The 24,506-nt window shown below is 41.4% G+C and overlaps 1 protein-coding gene across 1 annotated transcript; it reads left to right on the forward strand.

Annotated features, from left to right (window-relative positions):
* The first annotated feature begins 135 nt into the window (after positions 1-135).
* LOC117457746 (synaptosomal-associated protein 25) lies at positions 136-24,070 on the forward strand. Its single transcript, XM_034097968.1, has 7 exons — positions 136-207; positions 18,512-18,553; positions 18,868-18,916; positions 20,556-20,667; positions 22,065-22,211; positions 22,356-22,500; positions 23,144-24,070. Exons 1-7 carry the CDS (start codon positions 136-138, stop codon positions 23,207-23,209), a joined length of 633 nt encoding a protein of 210 aa, XP_033953859.1. The 3' UTR covers positions 23,210-24,070.
* Positions 24,071-24,506: the final 436 nt, after the last annotated feature.

Here is a 24,506-nt window from a genome sequence, read left to right on the forward strand (position 1 = left end):
GGGTGTTTTGGACATCTCTTTGTATCCCTCCATAACTAAGGCAATAATTGATAAATGAACATGGTGTTACTCTGCTCTCCAGGTGCCAGAACTTGATGCTGCAGCCTTTTCTGGTAACACAGACACACAACCAACATGGCGTCAGACCCACCCATCTTAACAGAGCAGCAGGAGCTGCACAGGAGAGCCAATCAGGTCACAGATGAGGTGAGGAATGTTTTTGTTTCTTGCACATAAAAAAGGCTTCCTTCAACGAGTTATCAAAAATTAAAAACTCACATCACAGAAAATGTCCCATTCATTTTTGATATATCTTTGGATACAGTGTTTCCGCCAGGGGGCCGCCTTGCCGTCATTGGACGCCCTTTTTCAGCTCGGAACGCCCTCAACTCGAGCCGAGGCCGTCCAAAATAAAATGATTTATCCGAGAGAAGATCGACAATTTTTATCGTTTAAATGACAAAAAGGAAAAAGGAAAATGACATCCCTCTGTTGGAGGGGCAAAGGAAGCTGGTGGGATTTTCTTCGCCGCCAGCAAAGCCGGTTCCTGTGACGGATAAAAGTGTACTGCCAGCGAGCCTTGCCATTGGCTCTCAGCCCGAGCCTGAGTTGCCGCCACCCTATTCTCCGCCAGCATCCCCCGCCCGTGCAGGTGCCTCCCGCCCCATCCAGAGCCTACGCCATCCGACAATGTCACTTCTACACCCGTAAACCACGAAGAGAAACCGGTCAGCCACAACAAAAATAAGTTTGTCGGAACCTGGAAGATGAAGTTCCCGTGGTTGTGCTATAACAAACAAAGTGATCAAATGTATTGCACACTATGTGTAAGGGAAAAAAACGTGTTCACCGCGGCGACGTCCAACTTCAGGGTGAAGACTATGGAGATGCACATAAAGGGGGTGGATCACAAAGCAGTGCTAGAGGCACAGCATTTACGAAAAAACAACGTTCAAGTTGCCGTTAATCGAATGGTCTGTGCCAGATCAAAGGCGGTAATTGCGGCCAAGAGGAACGTGTATTACCTGGCAAAAGAACTGTTGCCGACACACAAAAACAAAAGGCAAGGCAAGGCAAGGCAAGTTTATTTATAGAGCACTTTTCAACCCAAGGCAATTCAAAGTGCTTTACAAAAAAAAAAATGAAAGACATTAAGCATTAAAAAAGAAAAGCTAATAAAATAAACATTAAGGAAAAATACATGGATAAAAGTTACAGTGCAGTCTAAAATATGAATAGTTCAATTAAACATTACAAGAAAAAGTACATGGATAAAAGTTACAGTGTAGTTTAAGATATGAATAGTTCAATTAAAAGCAGCGACAAAAAGAAAAGTCTTCAGCCTGGAAAAGCTTGAATGAACTGTGCATTCTGCAGGGATGTGAAACCTTGGCAGAACTGCGCGTTTCAGAGAACGCCCTCACAACGACATAGTGCAGGACATGCAGTGCGCCGTAATGTGCTGAAGGAGGATTTAATTGCAAAGTTAAATAACTCAACATTCAAGGGGCTCATGACTGACGAGTCCACGGACATTTCGGTGGAAAAGCTTCTTTGCACACATGTTAACCTAATAAATGACGGTGACTTAGAAACCCACTACTTGTGCAGCACAAAGATTACTGCATGCGACGCTGCTACCGTAACGCAAACCATTAAGGAGCAGTTGCAAGATTACAACATCGACCTGAACGACGTAACTGGCGTCCGTACAGATGGGGCAGCGGTTATGACTGGAAGAGAAATGGGGTCGTGGCGCGTTTAAAAAGGGAAAACCCAGCCATCGGTGGCACACACTGCGCTGCACATAAGTTAAACTTGTGTGCCCAGCAGGCTGCCGCGGCGATACCATCCCTCCAGCGCTACCAGAGGACGGTGGGCAGCATCTATGGATACTTCTCCAACAGCAGCTCTCGGCAAGCACGGCTTAAAGAAATGCATGTCATCCTGGACACTGATGACGTGAAGCTCAAGTCAATCCATGCCGTCCGCTGGCTGAGCGTCGGTGAGGACAATGTTGCTCTACACAGAACAATGCGCGCTGTAGCGGAGGTGTTTCAGCAGGACGCTGTATTAATGCATGACACGATGGCCGAAACACTAGCAAAGGCAATGCTAACATATGAGTTTATCGCCATCAACAGTCTGCTGTGCGACATATTGGGGACCATAGCGTGCCTGAGCAAGGCATTCCAGCTAAATGTTCAGCCTGCTGTAACCTCAACGATCAACGCGCTGCGAGCCATGCAGATTGGAGATGAAGGCGGCCCAACATTCCAAGAATTCCTTGCCAACATTGCGGAGAACAACGGCGAGACGTATTTTAAGGGAGAAAAGATAAAGGCCACCAGGGCGATGCGGCAGGCCGTGGATGGTGTAAGGCAGCGCTTCCTCGACACCCTCATCCAGAATATTGAAGATCGTTCCCCCGACATCGGCCTCTTTTCCGCTTTTCGCTTCTTTGACCCACGGTGTCTGCCATGGGACAACATGCAATTTGGACGCGATGAGCGTGGATCACTTGTGCCCAGTGGGACGGGAACCTATCGTTGACACTGACACCTGCAGCACAGAGTGGCCACCTTTTAAGGAGCTGGTCCATGCAAACTACAGCAACAATTCCTTCCAGGAGTTGGTGAAGATCATGGCTACACAACATGCTGGCTTCCTACCTGAAACCACAAAGCTCCTGGCTGCAATCTCGGTCATTCCAATGAGCACGGTGCCGTGCGGACGTGGATTCAGCGTTTAAAATTGCGTAAAGACCAAGGGCAGGGCAAGAATAAAAGCAGGAAATATTGACGTCCTGGTGAGAATCTGCATTGAAGGACCACCCATTGAACAGGTTGACTTCTACAGAGCCCTGGAAAAGTTTTGAGTGGAAAAATACCGCCGCATTTACCAAGGACCATGCAAGGAGCGGTGTCCCTGCCGGCAGCGGTGATTTGATACAGGTACATTATGTATCATGTAACAAACGTTACGTTACTATTGTCTATTGTGTGTGTAAAGAGACAGTATATAAAAGTATTGGTGCAATTCAAAATTGTGTGTGTGTGCATATATACGTAAAGCGATAGTATTTATAAAGCGATAGTATATCTCTTCTTTTCCCCTAGCTATTGAATAAAGTGACTTAAATGTGTAACACATATTTCTTTCATCACACATATAAACCTTTTAACATCTCAGCCCACACAACAAACACAACAGTATAACGGGTGTCGGTGCTACTGATGTGCTTGGCCTTAGGGGAGTGGCCCTTTAAGGACACCTGGCTCACTTGGTTACCATAGAGTCAACTGGTCTCCCAGTGCCACCATCTGCAAAGAACCATCAGGAATTGATGAGCTCATATACTCATGGTGGGGAGGTGCTAATCACACACACACACACACACACACACACACACACACACACACACACACACACACACACACACACACACACACACACACACACACACACACACACACACACACACACACACACACACACACACACACACACACACACACCCAACAGCAGGTCAAGCCGTTTGTCACCTTATCCTTACCCTGGGTGGGGAAGTCCCCAGGGATGCACATGATATTTACAGAGTACAAACACACACACTCACAGACACGCAGCAAGTAGTGATGCAACTGGAGAGAGAATTTCTGCTTATGGTAGTGGCCTACAGTGTAAACGCAGGTCCTTATGGATGCGGTATTTTGAATTTCTTAAAGAGCAACTTGCAGGTTAGAGACACCAGCAGGGACGTGCACAGGTACGGGCTAATGTTGCCTGGGCAATGGCCCGTTTTCCCTTTTTGGCTGACCTGCCCCTCTGGAGAGAGAGAGAGTTTTCTTTTTCTTTCTGTTGTGGTCGAATCAACATGATAAGCCCACAATTAGTATTGTAGTGTCTCGCTGCGGGAAACACACCAGCTTCATTCTTCTTCTACTACTTATTTTCCTTCTTCTTCTTCTTACATGTAATTGACCGAGAAATGTTGAATGAAGAACTCGTTTCAGTGTGAACCATAGACTTTATATACAAAGGGTGTGAACTCATTCCACAGTATGACCACAAAAGTGTTTTAAACCAGGTAGGCCTACGTTTTTATTATTTATGTTCTATATCGCCAAGTGTGTGATTACACATATTACGTAATATATATATAATATTCAGGGTTCGTACTGGTGCTGGAAATCCTTGAAAATGCATGACATTTTACGAGGTGTTTTCAAGGTTTGAAAAGTGCTTGAAATGTGGGAATGGTGCTTGAATTTGGGATAAAGTGCTTGAAATTGTAAATGCTTTACTTCGCTTTTTAGATTAAAAGAAAATAAAGAAGTCGGAAGAAGTCTTAATTGCTTCGCTTTTACATAAAACATCTCCGCTCCGGCCTTCCCGCGCTATGCACGTGACCTGCAAGTGTTTGTGTTACGTGTGTGACCTGGGCATTCTGATGAGTGATAGATGACAGTATGCCAGGAGGTTGCCGTTTTCAACGAGCGTTGGCTAGCAGAAGACAACTAGAAAATGCATTTCCTGCAGAAAATGTGTACGAATGCTGTAAACTGTGAACATTTATGGCTGAATACTAAGTTTGTCTACATTGTACTTCTCTCTGTTCTGAAGAAAGATCCGGAGAATCAATTGGGATCAAGGTGGACTTTTTGTCTCTTCCTGCTCTCATTTTGTTTAATATTTGTTATTTTTTTCAACCTTGGAGGTTTTCCTACGTTTTTCATGAAAAAATATGTCTGAGGAGTGTAGGGTTTGGGAATTATTGCAAGTTTAAAACATTTTTGGGGGAGAATTTAAAGCACTCCTGCACTCTGTTTTGAGATCAAAGCACTCTAGAGTTAACGAGCTGCTCCATCCACTCTAATGTTAAAATCTGAAAAAGGCCTCTCTACCAAGCTCCAAACTAAGTTAAATATCTCAAAAAGTTTAAAAAATACAAAAATCTTGTTTACAAGTTTTATAGCTGAAGGTATGTTGATCATTTGAAAGTTAGAATGAAGTGTCTAGCTGAAATTATGTGGAAGGAGAAGCATTTGGCGCAAAGTGTAGGAAAAGTGGATTTGATCAAATCATCTCCCATTGACTTCAATGTTAAAAAAAGAGTTTAAAAAGCTGAATATTTCAAGAAGTATGAACTATTTTGAAAAAGTTGAAGGTTTCCCATTGATTCCTGAACAGGCTGAATAGTTTAATATTTGAATGGTTTCTGTAGCTGAAAATAAGCTGAAGTTATGGAGTGCCAAAGTATTGGATGAAACTAGAAAATGCATTTCCTGCAGAAAATGCGTGTGAATGCTGTAAACTGTGAACATTTATGGCTGAATTTAGCTGAAAATGCAGAAAAAGCTGAATATGTTATATGTTATTAGCTGAATGGTAGCTGCTTTTAGCTACAAAAATGCAGAAAAAGCTTAATATTTAAAAGAAAAGGTTTAAAAAAGGTATAAACAACAACATGTATAGCCTTGATGTCCTGTAATAGCTGAATAATGTAATAGTTGAATGGGTTCTGCAGCTGAAAATAGGCTGAAGGAGTTAAATATCAGTGGATTTTGTGGCTACAATTCAGGCTAATACGCTACCAAAGGTGGAATAAGTACTCAGATATTGTACTTGAGTAAAAGTATAAGTACTCAGATCTTGTAGTGAAAGTATAAGTACTCAGATGTTGTACTTGAGTACAAGTATAAGTACTCAGATCTTGTACTTGAGTAAAAGTAGAAGTACTCAGATCTTGTACTTGAGTAAAAGTAGAAGTACCAGAGTGTAGGAATACTCTGTTACAGTAAAAGTCCTGCTTTCAAAATGTTCCTCAAGTGAAAGTAGAAAAGTATTCTCATCAAAATATAGTGAAAGTGGCGACAGTAAAAGTAGTCATCGTGCAGATTGGTCCATTTCAGAATAATATATATGATATGTTTTATAATGATTGATCATTAAAGTGTTCTCAAAGCTGGTGAAGGTGCAGCTAGTTTGAATGACTTTGTATACTGCAGGGTAGCTTGTGGATTTACTCCAGGTGGAACTAAAGTCTGATTTAACACTTGATTAGATTTCACATCATTCATCCACATCTGTAAAGTAACTGAAGGTATTAAATACATGTAGTGGAGGAAAAGTACACCATTCACCTCTGACTTATGTTTACTGCCAACCTAAAAGTACCTCAATAATAGTAATCAATAATGTATTGAAAAGTTATTTGGCTGATTGTTTTATATTGGCTCAGCCAGGTTGTATGGGAGGCCTAGTCTACGTACAGATCACTAATTTTGAAATATTAAACTTAGTTTTCTTTTCTTTAATTTGTCATCCTCAAGTAGAATGCAATCACGAAACACACATTTGGTTGTTTATAGCATAAAGAACATCTGATTTAATGTGAGGTAGGGAAATAATCATTTGAGTATAAGTATGTGTATATAAATATGTAATTTACAACAGCTGTAAGATGCTTGAAGAGCTTGAAAATGCAACTTGAAAATGCTTGAAAAGTCCTTGAATTTGACTTTGGAAAAAGTGTAAGAACCCTGAATATTTATTATAGGCTACTGTATTGGTGCCGGTGCGTTAAGACCACCTCTAGTGTCGGATTTTGGAAAATGGATTTTGAGTTTTCTCATGGCAGGGACTTTACTTCCTGTTGACACCATCGGTTATTTACAAAATACACCTACATTGTTATTGTGCTTCTGTCTTTCTGTGTCTTTTCATCTGCTCCATAAACTCCTATTAAACATCCATGGTAAACTCCCTCAATGCGCCGCTCGCTCTCTTTTCTTGATCGTCCTCTCACAGGAGAACACTTCACTGTCCGGCTTTATTGTAGGATTTCTGCCATGTCTCTACTTTAATTTGACCATCTCTGTTATTAAGTTATGGAATACTAAATAAATAAGTCCATTAGATACCTTACCGTTACTGTGCTCATAAAGAATAATAAGAATAAGAATAATGTGTATTGAACTGGTTTCATTAATGAAATTAAGTGAGTTTATTTAAGGTAATTATAGAAGTCCTATTTTATCAGTATGACTGCACAGCAGTTACAATGGTCAAACTACATTGAATTGTCCCCATTTTTTCTTTAATAGTTACTAACATTAGATATTTCAATGAGATATGGACCGCAAAACAAAACATTGCCCTGGTTTTCATTTTAAAAATCAATTCACTGAATGCAAGTAGTAGTTATTTTGTTATGAGATGATGATGTGAATTACTGTTCAAATTAGTTAATTTAATAATCGTTTTGATCTTATATTTTTTTTCGGGGGGGAGGCCCTTTTTCCAGTTTAGAGCAATAGCCCCTCCAAATGTCTGTGCACGTCCCTGGACACCAGTGAATAAATGTGTAGGAAAATGATGTATACACTAGATTTTCCAAAAAATATACATTAATATACACTACAGTGACATCTGGCGTCGTTTTTGTAAGACATTTTTACTTCCGCATAAAAAAAGACGACCAGCGTGTGACGTCACATGGGGGAGAGCGGCCGGTCTAACGTATTCATAAACATGGATAACAAAGCTAGTTTTAACACCGAAGAGGTTGAAAATGTATATTCGTATGCAGGTCTCCCTTGAAAAAGAGATCTATGATCTCAATGGGACCAATCTGGATAAATAAAGGTTTGAAATAAAATATGACGAACCACAACCTTATACCTTAGACCAGGAGCAGCCAAGGATTAGAATGAACGGCCATCGGAGAGAAATGGAGCTGTGGTGTGAGGAGAATCAGTGGAGAACAGGGCAGCTGTCTTGCTGAGTGACCGGCGTTAGCTAGAGTTAATGTTAGCTAACGTCAGTCACATCACAACATCGTAAAGTTAGCTATCATATATCAGGCTATAACTAAAGTAGTATTGATAATATAGTAACGTTACCGGCAGGACTGTTGATACTGATCCATAACAGAAACTAATGCGCAAGTATCAGCCGTATCTCGCGTTACCCGAATGCAACCGTCTTACGGTGCTATGTACGGAGGGGAGAGATAGAGGAGCGAAGGGGGGGAGAGAGAGAGGAACGAATGGGGGAGAGAGAGGAACGAAGGGGGGGAGAGAGATGTAATACAGTTTCCTGATAAATGTTTTTGTTTGATAGGCCTCCGCTGTGGAGAGTATGTGCTGCAGGGAGGTGGATGCACAACGCACTCAGGAACGAAAGATAGCTCCGGTCCTTTTCCTGTTAGGGAAACTGTGGACTCGATGTCCTGACAGGCTGGAGTTTGTGCAACCAGCACAAACTCAAGCTCACCATGATTACAAATGGTGAAATGGTGAAATGCAATGTAAAATTACCGAAAAAATACCAGCTCACTAAATCACAACCAGAGATGGGGTCGTTACTAAAAAAAAGTAATATATTACTTTACAAAAAAGTAATATATTACACTACTTCATTACTCTCTACATAAAGTAACTCGTTACTTTACTCGTTACTTTACTCGCAGGGCCGGCCCGCCCCTCCCTACAGGCAGATCACGCAGACTGCGGCGCACCAACCCAGTCTCATAAAAAAACGGAAATGGTGTCTATAAAACGTTTTCATTGTTACCAAGGTGGTTGCTAGGGACGCTGCTATCGATATTATTTATGTTATGTTGTGTAAAATTGTGTTATCTTTATTGCTACCCCCTTCCCCGTCAATGTATAGTGTTGGTCCACAGTGCAAACTTATTAGTTTAACAAAATCCGCATCTAAAATTGTGGCATAGTGTGGTGCCGAGAGATGGGAGTCGGAGGCGGGGTATCAAAGGTACAAGCTAGACTTTTATTTAGCATCTCAAAACACATGTAAACAGCTTCATGCCCGGGAAGCGAAGACCGGCGGAGACAGGATGTCCGGCTCACTAAAATGTCCGTGCAGAACAATACCCTAACCCATAGATCCGTGGGTGAATAATGTCAATCACCACAATATATACGTTATTTTTCCCCTGCGCAATTTACTCAACAATAACACATAATTATCCTTGTGTTTATTTATTTGTTTGATTAATAAACACAAGTTGGAGTCCGTCAGGACCGAGGGTCGGAGCAGCTCAATTGCTTTACAGAATATTACACCCGGAAGTAAGTATTCTCTGCGCTTCGCTTCTTATTATACATCCATGGACAAACCCCGTGATAGTCCTCAAGCTCTGTGATTGGAGAGTGTGCAGAGCGTCGAACAGCACTTGAAATGGGATGGTACCACGGCAGACTGTCCAAAACTGGATTTGAACGGGTCCACCACGTCCCCCCCTCCCCCACCCCGTCCCCAGAACTACACATGCTGGCTATTGTGTGTTTCGCAACATGTTCTCTATCTATGGCACGTCTCTACTGGGAGTTGTAGTTTTAAAAGACGTTTTCATATTTCCCATAATAAGAAGTTGCCTGTATTAAACTGTGTACGTCTTAAAGACTGGATAAAGCGCTATATAAGTACAGTCCATTTACCATTTACCATTTACATCCCTGGAGGTTTAGGGGATAGGAAACACTCAAATGTAAAACATATAATTAATAAATGGGTGAAAATTGCTTGTGCCCATAATGGGCAGCATTACCCACATGCCAGCTAAGGTCAGAAGAGCTTTATTTAACAGCTGGTCTTATGTCTGTGACCCCTCCTGTTGTTCATTGATGAGCCTGAAACATGCACTTGTCAAGGTTCAGAGGCACATTGTGCAAATATGGCAGTAGCCATCGATCATCTTAAGATAAGATATACTTTATTGATCCCAAGTTGGAAACATTGGCGTTACATCAGCATGTGTATAGTTGTAAATATGCAGTGGTGTTTATTTGTAAATCAATTGGTATAATCACACAAATTCTGTTTTTTATATTTAATAATTCTGTGTTCTTTATTTATTGATTGTTCAATACCTGACAAGGTCGGAGATGAAAAACTTTGGTCACAGGTTCCTCAACAGTGCATCACAAGACATCTTTCAATATGTGTACCTCCACCATTAAATTGTCATATTCTGCACATTTCTTATACTATCTACATACATCTTATAAGAGTATAATACATATGTATAATATCAGTTAAAATAAGTGCTTCAACATAGTTAACATTGCTGGAGGTATGCACAAATATTGATAGATGTCTTGTAATGCACTGTTGAGGAACCTGCGACCCAAGTTTTTCATTCATTGCATAACTACACCATAGTTGTGTAGGCCTATATGATATGTCAATAAACCTTAAAAAATCTTGAAATCTTGAAAGGGATGTGCAAAATAGTCATTATATACAGTCTTTAATTAACTATTAGTAGAGAATAACGAGTAATGAACATACTTTATAGGGATTCTATTAATATCTAATAATAAAAATAATGAAATTCAATAACATGCTTTAAACACTAGGTGTCCCTTTATATCAGCTGTGCACCTTTATGGATTGTAAATACAGCCTATCTACCAATTGGATCAAATATAAAAGTCAGCCGAATTAGTGTTGATACTGCAAGGAGACGTATTGTGTGAAAAGAAATGTAAGATGTTGTTTAATTGTTGATATATTTATGATCCACGTCACGTTTCCAGTGTTGGCGGCAGTTCCTCATGTTTGTCTAGAACAGTGTTTCTCAAACTTTTTCATACCAAGGACCACTTCACCAATAAAAAAAACACTCGCGGACCACCTAATTCCACAAATATCCCAAAACACATTTTCTAGAACAGATTATAAATCGCCTGAAAATGGTAAAAAGAAGTGACAACATGTGTGACGAAGGTGTTGCCCTGGGCTTTATCATGCAATATAATGTGAAACTTAAGCTCGTTCCATTGCGGAGATATTCCCGCGAGAGTGCGGAAAACTTAAATGTATTTATTTATTTCAAATGTGAAATGTTACCAATATACTCACGGACCATTAGGGGGCGCTCACGGACCACCAGTGGTCCGCGGACCACACTTTGAGAAGCACTGGTCTAGAAGTCTTCTCATCATGGCTTTAGAAATAGAGAACTACAGCAGATATGTAATATGTAATGCAGCCGAACCGGGTATTACAATGCCGTTATGTGATGACTTTCAAAGAGAAAAGCAAGCACACTCGGAATAAAGTGTTTTCGGTCTGTTTCCGGTATTTGTTAATGACGATGTGCTGTGAGATGTGAGACTGGAATTGCACAGGGGAAAATAACGTTTCTGCACCATTTTAGATGCGGATTTTGTTAAACGAATACGTTTGCGCTGTGGACCAACACTATACTTTGACGGGGAAGGGGGTAGCAATAAAGATAACACCATTAAACAGTTACACAACATAACAGAAATAATATCGATAGCAGCGTCCCTAGCAACCACCTTGGTAACAATGAAAACGTTGTATAGACACCATTTCCTGAAGTAATCTTCGTAATAACTAGCAAACTAAAGATCATGTACATCCACTGCACACATAATCTGAAATAACAACTCATATTTCTCGCATCAAATGACATCAAAACGCATTTTAATGGCCAAAGTAACTTTAAATAGGCATTTTACACCGAGAATAAAACGAAGTTCGGCCATGTTTTTTTTTTCTGCAGGGAGAAATGTGAAGATCACGTGACATAGACGCCAGCCATTGGAATGAATTGTGAAAAAAAACGTAGGGATCCAACGGCCCGTCCACACAGCGGCGTGCGCTGACGCTTGCCGGCGGGCGTGTCTGAAACTCGACCAACAACCAATCACATGAATCTCCCACCCCTGACACACAAGCAGCGGTTTGATTGGCTAGAGCTTGTACTGGCATATGATTCGATTGGCTGACGCTTCTGCCGAGGCGTCAAAAGTTGAACATTGCTCAACTTTTGCAGCGAGCCACGCCAGCTACGCTCCACGTCGCTTCCCACGATGTATTTCGGCTAAAAGTGACGTCACCCCATTCAAAGTGAATGGTGAAGCGTCAACGCACGCCGCTGTGTGGACGGGCCGTTACAATTTCAGAGGCGTTTTTGTAGAAATACTACATCCTACGTTATGGACCAACGTAGTTATTACACGTTTTTTTGTGAGACTGGGTTGGGCGCACCTACAGTGTAAGCGCGCCACAGTTTTGCCTCTGCGAGACTCCACTTGCACCCCCAATTACTATTGCATTAAGGAAGACATAACACATGTCTTTCTTTTTATATGCTCTAAAATAGGCTACCAGCCTACCACAACAAGCTAACAGTCTGTGAAACGTCGACACTAATTAATGAAACCAGTTCAAGACGCATTATTCTTATCATTCTTTATGAGCGCAGTAACGGTAAGGTATCTAATTACTTATTTATTTAGTATTCCATAACAGAGATGGTCGAGACACTAAAGTGGTAGAGACATGGCAGAATTCCTACAATGAAGCGGGACATTGAACTGTTCACCCGTGAGAGGGTGATCAACAAAAGAGAGTGAGCGGCCCCGTTGAGGGAGTTTACAGATGAAAAGACTCAGCCATGTTTATGCAGCACTGCACGTGGAGATGTGGTCTCGCAAGTCGCGCAGATTACATACGCCTACATGTATATAAACCTGCGGCGGAAACCCCTCTTGTCTGTCAGTGAGTGTGATTATTTTATAGAAGTAACGCGTGTCGGGGCAATGTTAGTAACTGTAGTGTGATTACTGAATTATAAAAGTAACGCGTTACACTACTCCGTTACCGACAAAGTAATATTATTATTACACCCAACTCTGCCGGCGATCCACTAGCCCCCCCCCCCCCCCCGTGGCGGTTTAGGAAATGCTCCCGATTTCTGATGTCTCAAGATTGGCAGGTATGGTCTGAGGGCATCTTAATATTCAAAAAATTATGAATGTTTTATATCCATGTAACGGGAATAAACTAATCCATAGGTTAATCCAGTGTGTCTGTGTCCCTTTGAAATTATTTCTGATAATCCATAAGCAATAAACCTGCTTTTCCATTTCCAGATGTCAGAGTGAGAGATAGGTTCGCTCTCATGCAAAACTGTGTGCGCAATGTGCATAGCTCTAATTTCTCAATGGTAAGGTGTGTGTGTATGTGGAAATTCCCCTTCGATTCTATTGGCTCTAACGGTCAAAAAGAGAAACAATGGGTTCCAGAGAAACGGTAAAAACGGCCATTTCCACCCAAATGACCCCAGAGGTGGAGTTTTTTTGCTAAACCTCTCTAAAAAGGTCAAATGTCACTTGTTTTGCATCATTCTTGATACAGGGTATGTTGTACTTTGGATTCCTAAAGCTTTTAGTCTACCTACCATCATCCAAGGGTAGTTTTCACTATAAGTACAACATAATATTTGGACGGACACTATAATTTACAGTTTTTTTTACTATGTTCAATCTGAATTTTCTTTAAAATAAAAAAACATCTATATGGATTTTGACTTTTCTAAATCCAACTCACAGGTTTATCATTATTTGAGGAAAAATATTATTAATTTTCCCCTTTTAGAAGTGTAGTTATGGTCATTTGTTCTGGGAATGTCATTTTCGAGCCTGAGACCTGAAAAACAGGCTCAGTGCTTAAAGCCCCTGTCACACTGTCCCGAAATGTACACCCGATGGACACACGAATATTGAATTGTGAATTACGCACGAAGATGGCCCCGAACCACACACGAAGGCAACATTTACATTACATTTAAGACATACAACTGCAACGAAAGTAACACAAACAATTATGTTAAAGTACTACTGTATGATACTGTACTGATATTTTCAGACTTTGTTCTTTACTTTCTCCATCTTTATATGTAGAAGATATTACGTGTTCTCCGTCATGTTGTTGTTTCCATAGCAACAACAACTTCCTATCAACTCGCCTTCAAAATAATATATTATATCCTTTTCAGTTTCACAGAACACAAATTGGGTTATTTACATAATATGTTTACATGATTTTGTTGTGCAATAAAACAACCCGATGGACACACGATAAAGGAAATGTTCAAATTCGGCTCTGATCGTAGGAAAAATCGGGCCATTCGTGAGGGCATCTTAAGCCTTCGTATGACCGCCGGTGGAGTTTCTCAGGCTCCGGCAGCAACTTCGTGAGCGGTGGCAAAATCTTTGGCATGCCAAAAAATAGCCGAAGGATCATTTTCGTGTTGAATTCGTGTGTCAATTTTGCCCTTCGTAAGGTCATCGTTAGGGCATCTTGTTATCATCGGTGCCATCGGGCATTTGCCCGATCAGAGTGAGGGTGAATGCACCTATGATAACACGAAGATGACACGACTTGACAAGATGCCCTCACGACTGCCTTACGAAGTTGCTGCTCACGAAGTTGCTGCCGGAGCCTGAGAAACTCCACCGGCGGTCATACGATGGCTTAGATGCCCTCACGAATGGCCCGATGTTGCTACGATCACAGCCGAATTTGAACATTTCCTTTATCGTGTGTCCATCGGGTGTCAATTTCAGGACAGTGTGACAGGGGCTTTAGAGGTTAACTTTTTTTAAATTGTAATTTTCATGCAAGGTTAAGCATAAATCTAGTATAAAAAAACCTGCAAGTTGCACTTTAAAAAATAGATTTATACTGTGCAATTTTCCAAATTCACATTGGTTTCTCATGCAGCATAGTATTATGTGTATTCACTCTGTCCTAAACGGCTTGTTGGAGCTCCTGCCCCTCCCCCCTCTCTGTGAGCCCAGTGTGCTCCGATTGGTCAGCTCGGCCACTCTGTTCTGATTAGTCAATCACCAGAGAGGCTCCGCCCACACAGTGCTTTTTTCGGCTCTGAGCGGAACATCAGTCTTACAATGGCGTCGGTACAGCCGTATATGTTATACGCTGTCGCTAACTAACCGAACTGTACCTACAACTGTTGTTATTTAGGTGCACTTGTGGAAACTGCGCCATGATGCCTACCGAAGTGGAAAACGTCTGTTGCAAAGAAATTAGAAATGTAGCCTAGCAGCTGACAGTTAGAACATTATGTTGCCAGCTAGCTGAAAACACCAACAGTAGCACACAACATTTATATGCCAAGATATACACCATACATACTCCACACCCTGCAGAACCTCCATAACATGTACAGATTCGATTATAGACCTTTGAGGTGTAGAACGGAAGAAGAGTACGTTATTTTTTACCTGTAATACACTACTACTGTGTTTGATGATAAATCAAATCATGGTTTGCTATATATGAATGATATGTTATAGGAGCAAATAATTCAGGGAAGAAAGGCTACTAAGTATTTCCATCAAACTTTATTTTTAGAAATGTACAAAATGAATGTAAATATACATATTTTAATGAGAAACTTCTGTTGCAATAGAAATCAGCACTCAGAGAGACACGGGAGGAGCAGGAATTCTGAATGTCAAACACTGGGATTTATTGAGAGATCCAACGGCCGGGAGCATTGGCAAGGTTTTCACACAACTTCCTTATGTCAATCCCAAGCCAACACTAAAGGTTACACAGAAACACAGCGCAAAATCTACACCGAGAATATAGGAGGCGCCTATATTCGCGCTCTTTCGATCCTAATCAATCGCACATGTTTAGAGACAAAGAAAGTCTGTTAAAGTCATCTGCGCAGTTGGCCACACTCCCCCAACAGGAAGGCAGGACCTTTGACCTGTGCCCTGCTCTAAGTTGCAGGTAAGACACATGGGAAAACACTAAAATTCTCCCCTGCACAGATATCATTAAAATATTATCTAACACATATATACACTGTATATCATCCATTCCTCCCCTTATAGGCATTTTCGGCATCTTGCCTATCGCAGCTTTGTAAGCTGCTGCCGGGGCTTTTTAGGACGAGGCATCAGAGTGGTCATCCCGTCATGTGTTGTCCGCCAGATACGCCAGGAGTTTCCCGATCTGGCTGGACGAAACCAAATGCAAATCACAAAATATTAGAGAAACGTAGGTTTGTTAGCTTGCCAGCTAGATTAATATGCTAACCTACGTTTGCTTGTTCAGTGTAATATGCCAACCTACTATGAACAACAGCTAGTCTAGGTTAGCAAGAACATGTTTAAAATTGCAATCTTATACGGGTAGTCTGCTACGTTCGGTCATTCATTGTAGCTGGCATAAAAACAATGTTTTCCCTAGTCTAGCTCTTGGTAGCCTTCTTGTTTAGCTCGGTAGCATACACGCTAGGAACGGTAGCTCGGTAGCATATACACTAGGAACGCCAACTATAATAAATAGTAAATCACCCGGAGTGTACTGTCTGAGTATTTTGTGTGTGAATGCAGACATTCTCCTGCTATGAGATACATGTAAGGCCATCTGCTGACATTGGAGTTGATAGATGGAAAAGCTAGCAACTTAGTTAGCCCAGTTAGCACTGTGTCATTACATTGCATTTAGCTGACGCTTTTATCCAAAGCGACTCACAAGAAGTACATTCGACCAGGAAGACACAAACTTGAAGAAAACAGATTCATATAAGTACATCAGGTTTCATAGAGCCAAACATTTCAAGTGCTACTCAACTGGCTGTAGATAGGCCAGTCCTTTATTAGTATATAAGTGCTCTGTTAGCAGTTCTTTGTTAGTAATTATATTGCTCGAAGTGGAGTCGAAAGAGATGAGTTTTCAGTCTGCGCCGGAAGATGTGTAGGCGACTGCGTTCTACTGTCCTGTGTCAATGGCTTAGCAGCCCGAAAAAATGTTTACCCATTTAAACAGTCGTGGTAGATATACCTTGTTTGTTTTAAACATCATAAATACACAAACAACAATACATACTTACAGGTTGTCTACCCGAATCTCCCGCTGGTCCAAACAAAGTAGGAACAGCATCGTCCTTCAGTGTCCTACGCTGTGCATATGAATCGCTGCAATGTTTGCGAAGCTTTGGTCCGTGAAATGCGATGCACACCGGCTCGAACATCTGAAGGAACAGTGTTAACAAGAAATGTCAACCACTGACTTCATCGTGGTTCTGCCCTCGGTAAGGCATACATTGAAGATTTCTCCTCACAAGACAGGAAACAGACCCTCGTCGGCATGACTGGATACAGTTTTGAACTGAACCTGAGCATCCAACAGTATATATGTTCGGCTGGCAGAGGGTGCGGCCACAGCTCTGGGCGTCGCGATACCCAGGAAGAAAACATTGGAAAATGAGAAATCTCCAACGAGGCGTTTTGGGGAGGTCTTTTCTGTGTTAGAGTTGTACTCCCTACAGGGTGTACTTTGAGGGTTTTTGACTGCAGACCATTTATATGCATACAAACCTTCATAACACACAAGGGGACGGGTAATAACCGGAAAAGCAACATGGGACCTTTAAGTAAAAAAAATCCTTACTTTTCCCAGCAGTTGATCAATTTAGTTGTTTTTGTCAGAATTGTGTGGAGATATCAATTGATCTCAGTTTTAGTATTATTAGTTCTTAGTGCTGAACAAATAAAAGTCTGCGCTGAGCTTCAGTCGGAAATGTTCAAAACAACAGATAAAGCGTGTAGTCATGGACTCTGACCTGAGTTTCAACAGTCCCATTAAAACAGTTACTAAATCAGCCTACTATCACCTAAAGAATATATCTAGGATTAAAAGACTAATGTCACAGCAGGATTTGGAAAAACTTGTCCATGCTTTTATCTTCAGTAGACTCGACTACTGCAATGGTGTCTTCACAGGTCTCACTAAAACATCGAATAGAAGGCTGCAGCTAATTCAGAACGCTGCTGCTCGAGTCCTCACTAACACTAAGAAAGTGGATCACATCACTCCAGTTCTGAAGTCTTTACACTGGCTTTATGTTTGTCAAATAATTGATTTAAAAAATAATGCTGCTGGTTTATTAAGCACTGAATGGCATCCAGAACTCAGAAAAGTGCTTTATAAATTAACATGCCTTTCCTTACCTTAGAGACGCCGGCCTCCAATTTAATGAAACTCTTTTCAGAAATCATCACCCGGTTATTCACGAGAAACCAGTGAAGTGACAGCGAAGTAACAGCACTGCAGCACTCTCCCTGCCAATCGTTCACAATGAAGCGTGCATCTACTCGTGCAAGGTGTACTCGTGCAAGATGCAAAATCAATTGTGTCCTCCTCAGCTGAGCTGTAATGTTCTCTAGTCGAGTAGATGCATGCTTCCTTCCACGTGGTGATACGAATGGAGGGTGGAGGTTTAGTTCGGTAGAAAATAGTTCCCGCTGGAAAAGCTCAAAACAAAGTGTTATCGTATTATCTTGAGTGACAGGATCATGATTTCTTGAAATAGACTGTTGAGTGTTTTTAATGTCGTTTTTTAGAGTTTGAGAGTTCACTTATATTGTTGAGAAAACAAACATGTCAGTTAGTTACAGAGGATGGGACAGACAAGATGATATATTATATAGTTTTAAGTTTAGTGTGATGACACCCAAAGTAATTTACTTGAAATAATTACTATAACTTAAATTCGATGTGAATATATATATTTGTAAGCCTTGTTCTCCATATAGATTGTGTCATATGATGCCTATGTTTACATTTTTAGCTGACTGCAATTTGTATGTACTGTATGTTCAAGTGCTCATTGTATGTCTTCCAGTCCCTGGAGAGCACAAGGCGGATGATGCAGCTGGTTGAAGAGGTACACACACATGCAAACACACACACACACACACACACACACACACACACACACACACACACACACACACACACACACACACACACACACACACACATGCACGCACACACACACACACACAATTAGTGGTAGACGACTCAAGAGGACTGCATGTTGATTAGAAAGTCTGACATATTATGTTAGTCCCAAGTTTGATAAAAATGTACACTAGTGTTGATATTGTGTGTCATTCAGGTGCCAGTGATCACATCAACAGCTTGCTTACAGTAATGTGCTGTCTGTTTTTGTGTGGCTTTATGTGCTCCTTTCTGCAGAGTAAAGATGCTGGAATCAGAGCTGTGGTCATGCTGGATGAACAAGGAGGTAATCAATTCTGTTGGATCTGTAAGTCTCTTTTTTTGGCTTGTTTAAAGTGCTCTTGACTATAAAATAGAAAAGTCTGCTTTCGATGGAAGAAGGTAGGGGTATTTATGGTCCAATATTTAAAGCGGTAAAAGACAACTTTTCAACCCCCTCCCCAGCCTTTCCAAGAGGTATTATAGTTGATGCTGCTCTTGCAATGACAACCAACTAACTAATGACCAATTCAGAACACATGGAAAATTGCAGAGAGAATTGCATAGTAGAGGTGACAGGAAAGCCATGAGAATAATGGGGAAAAGGCACACCCCTCACCCTCCAGTTTACTTTCTTTGCATCTCACATCTATTCAGAACACGATGTTCGAACCTATTAATGCAAATCACAGATTCTGGGTTGGATTTCTAGGGATTGACAACATGGTCTGAACATCAATCAGATCAGCCAGTTGAAACCATATGTTCCATATTGTCTGTCTCTAACGTTGTTACATCACCATTAAACCCAGCACCATAAAAACCCGTGTTCCTAACAGAGCAGTTGGAGCGTATTGAGGAAGGCATGGACACCATCAACAGGGACATGAGGGAGGCAGAGAAGAACCTGACAGACATGGCCCACTGCTGTGGTCTTTGTATCTGGCCAATCAGGAAGTAGGTTATGGTTTCTGGGATCCACACCTTTAACCAACTGTCGCCCAGTTCCATTGTCTGAGCTGAAGCCATATGGTTTTAATGGAATTTGGCATTAAAATAGAAACTCCATTGTACATTAAAAACAGTCCTCCAACCATCCCTCCATCTATCCTTCTATCCATCCTCCATCCATCCATCATCCACCCATCATCCATCCATCCATTCATTCATCCATCCACCCATCCATCCATCTATTTAACCATCCATCATCCATCCACCCATCCATCATCCACCCATCATCCATCCATCCATCCATCCATTTAACCATCCATCATCCATCCACCCATCCATCATCCACCCATCATCCATCCATCCATCCATCCATCCATTTAACCATCCATCATCCATCCGTCCATCCATCATCCACCCATCATCCATCCATTCATCCATCCATCCACCCATCCATCATCCATCCATCCATCCATCGATTTTAGGCACCACAAATTGAATAATGTCCGTATTTCAAATACTGGACATTATTCCGCCTTTCTTGGGTACAATCTTCAATAATGAGTAAACCCCTCATTCCAATCTAACCAAACGGATGGATAAAACATGATGGAACTGGGCATGGAGGTCTTGGTGCAAAAAAGTGGGACAGCTGGGCCGCGTGTGGCCTGTTTGTTAGTCCAAAGTGACATTATTTTTGATTTCTAAGCCAATTCTTTATTTTTTTGTTTTGGGCGTCTTACATTCAGTCGCTACTGGCTGCTTTTTCAGTTCTGTTGTGGGGCTTTAAGGAAATAGTTGCTGATTTTGTTTTGCCTTCTTCCTCTGCTCTCCTCTTCCATCCTCCTTTTCATCCTTTATTGTACATACCTTCATTTTATTTCTTCCTTCTCCTTTATTTTTTCTTACATCCAATGTACCTCCTTCTCCTCTCCTGGCACTTCCTTTCTTCCTCTGCTCCTGCATGCTCCTTGATCCTCCTCCTTCTCCTCTCATAGAGCAGTTGGAGCGTGTAGAGGAGGGCTTGGATCAGATCAACTCTGATATGAAGGAGGCCGAGAAAAACCTGACTGACTTGGGCAAGTGCTGTGGCCTCTGCTCCTGTGATAAGTATGTGTGTGTGTGTGTGTGTGTGTGTGTGTGTGTGTGTGTGTGTGTGTGTGTGTGTGTGTGTGTGTGTGTGTGTGTGTGTGTGTGTGTGTGTGTGTGTGTGTGTGTGTGTGTGTGTGTGTGTGTGTGTGTGTGTGTGTGTGTGTGTGTGTGTGTGTGTGTGTGTGTGTGTGTGTGTGTGTGTGTGTGTGTGTGTGTGTGTGTGTGTGTGTGTGTGTGTGTGTGTGTGTGTGTGTGTGTGTGTGTGAGGGAGGTGATTGTGTGTGTGTGGTAAGGAGGGGAAATGTTTGTATGACATTGTGGGGACCAAACAGCTGGTTGGACGCTGACGTTGTGAGATGATCCTCCTCTTATCTACAGAATAGGTTTTGTAGTTCTGACAGCAATATGCCTTTAACTCTTTATTGGCCGGACTCTAAGTAAACAGCCTGTTGGAGTGTGACTGTAGACACAGTCAAATTGGAATTGACTCAATTTCCGTCATAAATGTGTTTTGGTAAATATAAAAAAGACCTACATAACAGTTAAATGAAAATGTCCTTAAAGAATTATTAATTATAAATAGTATTTTCAATTTTTCCCAAATCAAAGTCAACTATTCACTTTGGGGTGAAGACTTGGTTAGGATTAGGGTAAGGGTAAGGGTTAGGGTTAGGCATGTGTTGGTTATGGTTAAGGTTAGGATAAGTCTCCAGGAAATGCATGTAAGTCAATGTAATGTCCCCTGAAGTGATGTATACATGGTGTGTGTGTGTGTGTGTGTGTGTGTGTGTGTGTGTGTGTGTGTGTGTGTGTGTGTGTGTGTGTGTGTGTGTGTGTGTGTGTGTGTGTGTGTGTGTGTGTGTGTGTGTGTGTGTGTGTGTGTGTGTGTGTGTGTGTGTGTGTGTGTTGACTGGTGTACACCTTTTCTGAGAAAACTACAGCATATGGTGGTCCCTCATAGAAAAACTAAAGAAAGCTTTCTATTAAAAAAGTGATTTAGAATTAAAGGAATAATTCAACATGAAAATTATTATTTGTACCTGTTAACAAACACTCACACAAATCGTGCAGCATAATCCTTTTGAAACCTTCCTTTGTATGAGTACGCGTGCTACGTGTATCAGTGAGACTTCAATTACATATATATTTACATTCACATTTTTACTCTCACTTTATCAAAAATGGTCTCTTTGATTCTTTTGTTTATGCATGCTTGCTTCGATGCCCTATCGATTTTTTAAAGCTGTTTAGATATCGTCTTTACAACATGTTTTCCTTCTCTACTGTATACATAGACAACTACTGTACCCATATTGGAAAGGATGCTGTTCTTGTGCATCACATTTAGCAGGGTGGACTACCAATATAAATGCATTCATAAGGAATGTCTCTCTTTGTCTCTCTCCATCGTTCAGACTAAAAGCCTTTGAAGGGAGCGGGGCGTACAAGGCAGTTTGGGGTGGAGGCTCCGGTCAGGATGGCGTTGTATCCAACCAACCACCTTCGTCTCGAGTCGTTGATGAGAGGGAGCAAATGATCATGAGTGGAGGACACATACGGAGGTATTAAGAGAGGTTAATGGAGTGTGCTTGTTAGGAGAGGCAGCTGTGTAACGTGATGTCATGTAATGTAATACGAGTCATCAGTCATACGGGCAGCTGGCCAAACACAGGCCAACACCCACACATTATTCTGCTCTATCTCAGGGTGACTAACGATGATAGGGAGGTCGAGATGGACGGGAACCTGGCTCATGTCGGCAGCATCCTCGGAAATCTGAAAAGCATGGCCCTGGACATGGGCAACGAGATGGACATGCAGAACAACCAGATTGAACGCATACAGGGCAAGGTACAACTGTCACATGACAAATGACCCTAATTCTTACTTGATGTATTACCGCGGTAAACATTTCCCTCAAGAGTTTATGGTCCCATTCAGAGACTTTACTCATAGTGCCTTAAACTTGTTTGGTTTGAGTGTTGTCTTTGAACTTGAATTCTTTCACAGGTTTTCAGTTAATTCAGTTCAGGTCATTTCAAAGTCAATTGTAACATTCTTATTTCCTACAAATGTGAATTCCAGGGTTCTGTAACACATGGCTTTACGCTCTTTTAGTTAATAAAAACCCAAGAATGCCACGTTCAAATTGTCAAACTTGAGGATAAAACCCTGTAGTCTACAAACCTATGGGTGACGTCAATCACAAGAGCACTATATAAACAGCCCATTTACAATTGCAATCAGAAGCAAGAAGCAAGACAGGAAGTGAGCGGGAAGTCTTGTGGCATGCATTCACTGACAAGCATACATTGTACAATGCACTGTTATTTTCAGCAAGAGCCAGCATATGTGACGGGGAGTAGGAATTGAACGTTAGTGCTTTGTACGCATCGTCACACACTGTCTTCCGCTACGTTGAGAGAAAGGCTGAGAAGTCCAGCAGGTCTCCCGTGTCATTTACATTTGCTGTTTCTTTCCTCTCTCTCCACAGGCTATTCTCAACGTGTCACGCATCGATGCTGCGAACCAGAAAGCCAACAACCTCATGAAACGATAGAAGTAGCACTTTTCCATGTCACTCTTTTTTTAAAGCGTATTTATCCTAGTAGCATTACTATGTTCTGCATGCTGAGCCAAAGTGTTGCTGCTGTTAATACATAGGCTACTAAACATAGTTCTTTTTGTAAGTAGAGTTTCCTTCCTGTTATGTTATTGCTGTGATTTCACTATGGGACTTACATTCTGTGACTCTTAGTTACAAGATCTCAATTTGCTCTTGTGTTTCTATTTATTCTCCTGATATTCTATCTAGTCATAGCTTCGCAGCAAGCCCTTTGTTCTTTGTTGTTACATTCCCCCCGAGGTAGCTTCTGCGGTCACTCGGCAGAGAATAAGGACGTTCTGATGATCCCTGTGGGGAAACTGGGTCACTGCAGCACAATGAAGACAAAAACAAAATGTAAACTTGTGGAAAACAGCAGCGAAGAGCAGCTCCTTGACCCAGGGCGTGTATCACCGAAGAGCTGCCTTTTACTTCTACGGGTCAGATAATTATAAGTTAAAAAAACAGCTGTATGTGTGCAGGATAAACAAAATACTATCAGCAAACAGCCCCTTCCCAAATGCAACACCATTGTATAACACACCCCTCCCCCCTTTCTCTAGTCGAAGATGTCCCATAACACGTGCGTGTTGGCGCCCTCTGCAGATGCAGTCGGGTATTGCCCAGAGAAAGGAAACACGTATTTGTCATCAGACGAAGACCTTTTGCGACACCAAGCGGACAAACATGGAACCTGCTTCTCTAATGATCTCTCCATCTTCTCTCGTCTCATGTTGATGTAAAATGGTGGTGAAAAATGACGATGAATTGGTGTTGTATTGGTGTTGTCTTATAATGTGATCTCATCAAGCTTTTGCAGGCACAGTTAAAACAATTCTGCAAAAATAAAAACTGTTTTGGGCTTTTTGCTGCATGCTTTTCACTTGCAATAAACATGTTTTGATTTACTTTGTTGTATCACCTGCTGAGTTTGCATTATTATTGTCCTAAGCCAGTATTGATCTACATTTGGGCGTGGAGTATTGCTAAAATTATTATGGTTTTTACTAGACTAGAAAAACATGCAAAGCTAGAGAACTTTATATATTTCTGTATATTGTGATGAAATGCTAAAACATGTACTTAAAGAAACTTTAGCGAATAGAAATGTGGCTATGGACTCGTATTGTCAAATTGGAGGGAGGGGCAAGTGGTTATCTTTGGTGGGTCATACTACAGCTTTGTGAAGAGGATTAATCATCAGTTTTACCACATAAAATAAAAAAACACGAGTTAAATGCGCATATTTTAT

Source organism: Pseudochaenichthys georgianus, chromosome 13 (genome assembly GCF_902827115.2).
Source record: "Pseudochaenichthys georgianus chromosome 13, fPseGeo1.2, whole genome shotgun sequence".
In the NCBI taxonomy this organism is placed as follows: Eukaryota; Metazoa; Chordata; class Actinopteri; order Perciformes; family Channichthyidae; genus Pseudochaenichthys; species Pseudochaenichthys georgianus.

What these genes read in the sequence shown, in the direction of transcription:
- LOC117457746 (XM_034097968.1), top strand. Translation starts at nt 136, where the DNA reads ATGGCGTCAGACCCACCCATCTTAACAGAGCAGCAGGAGCTGCACAGG. An exon ending in CATGCTGGATGAACAAGGAG is followed by an intron (nt 18,917 to 20,555) that starts GTAATCAATTCT and finishes CTCCTCTCATAG; the next exon opens with AGCAGTTGGAGCGTGTAGAG. An exon ending in GGCCTCTGCTCCTGTGATAA is followed by an intron (nt 20,668 to 22,064) that starts GTATGTGTGTGT and finishes TCCATCGTTCAG; the next exon opens with ACTAAAAGCCTTTGAAGGGA.